General features: G+C 39.6%; 1 protein-coding gene across 1 annotated transcript in view; it reads right to left on the bottom strand.

Annotated features, from left to right (window-relative positions):
* The window catches only part of LOC140162467 (signal recognition particle subunit SRP72-like), a 28,775-nt gene extending 23,624 nt beyond the window's left edge, over nt 1–5,151 (bottom strand). Inside the window, 1 exon segment of the mRNA XM_072185706.1 lies at nt 5,027–5,151. Coding sequence (XP_072041807.1) covers nt 5,027–5,129 — 103 coding nt within the window. The 5' untranslated portion in view covers nt 5,130–5,151.
* Between the last annotated feature and the right edge of the window lie 849 nt (nt 5,152–6,000).

Here is a 6,000-nt window from a genome sequence, read left to right on the forward strand (position 1 = left end):
ACATGTTTACTTCCAAAATTCTTGAGCTTATGGAGAATCATATCCCATCCAAGATGTCTGCTACCCATCATACAAACCCTTGGATCACTAAAGGGGTGCGGAAGATGAGCAGAAAAAAACAGCGCCTCTACAATAAGGCTATAATGACTCAAAAACAATCTGATTGGGAAGCATACAAGGATTACAGGAAGTTGACCCAAAAGAAAGTCCGTCAGAACTATTGGTCCTTCCAAAATAACATGCTCAATAATCCAGAGGATAAATCTAACAAGGCTTTCTGGAGATTTATCAAGTCCAAGAAGCAAGATTCTACTGGCGCTTCTTCTCTCAAGCAAGGCTCCAAGGTCATATTCGACAGCAAGGGGAAAGCAAACACCTTCAACAACCAGTTCAGGTCAGTTTTTACAACTGAAGAAACATCTAACTTGCCTAAGCTGACTGGCTCTGCTTACCCATCTATCAACAACATTGTCGCCTCAACCAAGGGGTGTTAAAGCTGCTCAAGTCCTTACAGGTCAAGAAAGCGACTGGGCCTGATCTTATCCCTGCCCGCTTTTTGAAGGAATTGGCTGTTGAAACTGCTCGGTATTAACTGCTATATTCCAACAGTCATTAGACACTGGTACTGTACCCAATGCTTGGAGAATAGCCAACATATCTCCCATATACAAGAAAGGGGACAGGAGTACAGCTTCTAACTACCGCCCTGTTTCAATCACGAGCATATGTAGCAAGCTAATTGAGCACATTATCTTCAGTCAGGTGATGGACCACTATGACACCTTCAACATCCTTACAGATGCCCAGCACGGGTACCGCCCAGGCCGCTCCTGTGAGTCCCAGCTTCTGATAACCACACACGATCTAGCCAGTGCCCTCAACAATAAAGGCCAAGTTGACGCCATTGTGTTGGATTTTTCCAAGGCGTTCGACCGCGTTCCCCACCAGCGCCTCCTCCTGAAACTACAACATTACGGAGTTCGAGGTTCATTACTCGCTTGGGTAGACAACTTCTTAACACAACGCACGCAACGAGTCGTCATCGATGGCCAGGCATCGGAATGGGTCCCCACACCTCAGGAGTGCCCCAGGGCACAGTGCTTGGTCCTCTGCTGTTCTTATCATTCATAAATGACCTTCCATCAGGCATTACTTCAAATATCCGCTCTTCGCAGACGACTGCCTCTTGTACAGACCTATCAACAATTCAGAAGACACACTAGCATTGCAAAAAGATCTTGACATGCTTCACCAGTGGACATCTATTTGGCAAATGAAATTTAACACTGACAAATGTCATTCTATGAGATTCACCCTACGTCGCAATATTATTGACGGCCGATATCATTTAGGGAATAGTGCTCTGACATCTGTTGACGACTATCCATATCTTGGCTTGACATTCACCTCCAATCTGTCATGGTCCAAACACATCAGCGGTGTGACAGCCCGTGCAAATAAAATCCTGGGGCTCATCCGCAGAAATCTGAGAGGTTGCTCTCGCAAGTTGAAGGAACAAGCCTACATGTCGCTGGTCCGACCACATCTTGAATACACATGTCCAGTCTGGTCTCCATACCATCAAAAAGACATCAATAAAATTGAAAACATACAGAGGCAGGCTGCAAGATTCGACCTCCACCGATACAGACGGCAAGACAGTGTTTCATCAATGCTTCAAGAATTACAATGGGTCTCCCTCGAGCAAAGGCGAAAAACATCCAGTCTCATCCTCATGTACAAGATATGTAACAACCTTGTGGCAGTCAACCCAGCTCTCTACATGACTCCAATGCTTCCATCCTCTACAAGAGCCTACCATCCCAGTAAATTCAATCCACTACCAGCCCGTATCCAGCTCTTCAAAGCTTCGCTTTTCCCCAGCGTGACAGTCGCCTGGTGGAATTCTCTACCAGTGAGCACCTTGTCTTCTCCAACTTACGAGGTGTTCAGGGGAGCAGTTACTGGTTCAATGTAATTCCAGGTTAGACATGTCCACATTGCTTATTATAGAGGGCGACATTCAATCCAAAAAGTTGTGTCCACAGTAGCTCACAGTCAATGGCTTAACTGTGTAATCCCCATAGGGAAATACAAAAATGTGAAATTTGGACACCAGAAACTTGACGACGTAGTCTAAAAAGTGCTGGTACTTTATCCTTGATACAGAAGTCAGCATGCAGTGAAAGTTAGATTTCATAAAATAAAATCGCCTTTGTGTAAAACGGATCGCCGTGGTAAAAAATGATGCATTACATGCTCTTTTTGTACAGTAAGTCATTGTAAGGCATTGTCAATGATGGGCGCAGAAAAGTGCAGTTTTTTAAAAACAGACATTTGCCCATATGTCATGTAGTAATGTTATCAATGCGCGATTAATTGCAATATGCGCTCAAACTAGTATGCAAGCGTGGCCGCTATGTCCGCAGATATGCGTAGCGCCATGATTGCGAATGTATTTTATTATTGTAATTCACTTTTGAATGTAATGTCCGACCGTGATGTCGTAAAACTATGGAAAGGAAGAAAAGAGGAGGAGAGGAAGAGAGGATGGAGAGAGAAATAAAAAGGACTCTAACTAGTCTAAGAATTATGGTAAAACTTCGCCTGATGGTGTGATTTCATAGTTTTATTAAGAAGATAAGCCGGCAGAGAACGTAACATGGTGGCAGCGGAAAAAGTAAATCTACAGGTACGCCATTTCCAAGAAATAGCCTAAGAAAGACTCAAAGAAATCACCAAGAAAACATCAACGAAGTTTTCGAAGAAAAAAACTGGAAAATTACCAAAGAAAACATCAACAAAGTTTTCGAAGAACGATACTTGAAAATCGACAAAGAAGGTATCAAAGTCGATAAAGAAGCTTAAAGACTAGTTCAGCTTTGAAGAAGAAACCTTCAGTGAGCTAGCCATAAGAAGAAAGAAGAGGACGCAGAACTGATTAACTGTTGTATTGGAAGCCCGGATTGGAAGAAAGAAGAGAGCGTCATAGTACCAGATAGCTTCGCTACAGAAGAAAGAAGAGAAGAAAACAGATAGCTTCGTGACTGTATCATCATCAATTCCGTTCAAATACCAGAATTGTGAGATTTGATGCATTTTCATCGTTGGAATATATTGCTGATTTGTGTTCTTCTGGAAAAAGACAGGTGAATCGTGTGTTTTCATCAGTGGCAGTGTTGTCTACATGATCTACGCATCGGTGTGGCAGATTGATGTGGAAAATGGATTACGAGAGGCTGTCTTCAGGTTCTAGCCTGCTTGGATTCCTTGCTAAATGACCAGACATTTGGTATGATATTTTGACTGTTGGCCTTTTTACTTGAAGACAATCAAGAGATGTTCATATTTTCACAGATGAAAATGATCAGTAATATATTATAAAATTTAAATGAGGATTGTGCGATAGTGACTGAAGCAAGTATTATAAATATTGCAAATGTACGTGCACAAATGAAAGGTACGTACAACGAAATGTGTATGCACATATCAAAATTAAATGTTGCATATATCATGTTTAGTAGAGATGTAGGCCTAAGCTTACATAATGCACGTCAATCTTTGTGGCATTCAAAAATGTTTTGTTGTGTAAAGCATAATTGCGTTTAAAAACAAAGTTAAACAGCAATGAAACATTATATTGTTTTAATTTAGTATTATCATGCACATGGACAAATGTGTGCATTATTTCACAGCCAGAGTACAAAAATGTGTGTAAGCTTTTTTATGGGATTGTTGTAATAAGCGACGAGCGTTTGGGATTGCAGCAGTAGTGCGCAAGTCAATCGAGTCGACATTTCTTTTAAAATTGAAATGAAGGGATAAAGTATTATTAATATTATATGGTCGTCAAAAAACTGTTGTGTTTAAAATAAGATTTTATCACAAAATGTGCGTATTGATCAGGATTTCATGATGAATTTAAATTTCTGGACAAGCGTTTGGTATTGCAGCTATAGTGCACAATTAGTCAAGCGACATTTCCATATAAACATGGACATGTATAACTTAATTCATTATGTTCTGGAGAAATGGAAACTAGTGTGAGATTATCATTGGAGAAGAAATTTATCACATAAATTTTATTTGTATTTATGGCAAATGTACGTTTGGAGAATATTTTATATAATGAATTAAAACGTGCATTAAAAAACAAATTGCATGAAATTATATTTATGCACACAAAAGATGTAAATTTAACGCGATTTAAATGTGCATTTTTGAGATGATTGACACAATCATATAGGAGTTCGGGAGTGTCATGTAGTAATGTTATCAATGCGCGATTAATTGCAATATATGCGCGCTCAAACTAGTATCGCGGCGTGGCGCGCTATGTCCGCAGATATGCGTAGCGCCATGATTGCGAATGTATTTTATTATTGTAATTCACTTTTGAATGTAATGTCCGACCGTGATGTCGTAAAACTATGGAAAGGAAGAAAAGAGGAGGAGAGGAAGAGAGGATGGAGAGAGAAATAAAAAGGACTCTAACTAGTCTAAGAATTATGGTAAAACTTCGCCTGATGGTGTGATTTCATAGTTTTATTAAGAAGATAAGCCGGCAGAGAACGTAACACCATAACTTCGGTAATTTTTGACCTACAGACATGGTTGACCCCTCATTTTTTAAGTTAAATAATCACCTTTTTAAACAAAATAATTTCAATGTGAAATATCCTACTTGAAAATTTTGTGAACATGCCTATCCAGGTCCATTTTTACTCGCACTTTGTATATATCGGCACCTTCATTACCTGCACTGCACGGGAGCAACAAGTTTTCTTCCTTGGCACTACATCCAAACTTATGGACCTTGCCAAGTATTTACGTAGAGGTAGAGGTATCCAGATCCAGAAATTTATACAATACCGGAAACCCTCCGAATTCGGCAGATTTGCTCAGCTACGTGTACATGTTTCACATATGGCGTATTTTAGGGCCTCCAAATTTAGTCCATTATCCTATTTTACACATTCGTAATTCTTCTAAAAATTACATAGACTATATAAGAAACACATCTTACTTTTGTTTACTGTGTTCAAAGCTTTCTGGTAGTCGCCATTCTTCTGAAATCGGTCCAATTCTGAGTACAATGAAGCGATTTTTGCTTCGCTGGTGGCAGCCATTTTGCACCTTATGTATTTCGTTTCCACTTTTTTGTGGAGCACCAACATAAACCCAAAAAGAGAGGTGTGCCACTGCCCCACTGATGAGAAAGTTGAAAGTGGACCCGTCAGTGCAGTGTCACTGTACCACTTTTTCAAGAAATTTGCCAGGGAAATTTGAGCCCATCAATATACCAAATTTTAAACTGCACCATTTAGTTGCACAAAAAATGACAGTTTGTGTTAATAATTTGACCAAAAATTGAGCCCATATTTATTGGTCGAGCTATGAGTTTTAAAATATTGGACGAGACGTAGTCGAGTCCAACATTTTAAAAGTCATAGCGAGACCAATAAATATTGGGCATAAAGCATCCAATTTTATCATTATTATGTTTCGGATCCAATATTTTCCCACAATTGGATTCATCAAAACATAATGAAACTAATTTGCAATTTGGCCAATAATGATCAATGACTGAAATTCCAACACATAGGTAGGGAGGCTACTGTGCCCTAAATGACCAATGTGTGAAGCTAATGTTGTTTTTGGGTGCCCAATAATGGGCAATGTGTGAAACTAATGTTGTTTTTGAGTGCCCAATAATGGCCAATGTCTGAAACTAATGTTGTTTTGGGGTGTCCAATAATTGCCAATGTCTGAAACTAGTGTAGTTTTTGGCTGTCCAATAATGGCCAATGTCTGAAACTAATGCTGTTTTGGGGTGCACATCAATAATGGGCAATGTCTGAAACTAATGCTGTTTTTGGGTGCCCAATAATGGCCAATGTCTGAAACTAATGTTGTTTTTGGGTGCCCATCAATAATGTCCTATGTCTGAAACTAATGTTGCTTTTGGATGCCCACTAATGGTTAATGTCTGAAACTAAT

The sequence above is a fragment of the Amphiura filiformis genome, chromosome 10 (genome assembly GCF_039555335.1).
Source record: "Amphiura filiformis chromosome 10, Afil_fr2py, whole genome shotgun sequence".
Taxonomy (NCBI): Eukaryota; Metazoa; Echinodermata; class Ophiuroidea; order Amphilepidida; family Amphiuridae; genus Amphiura; species Amphiura filiformis.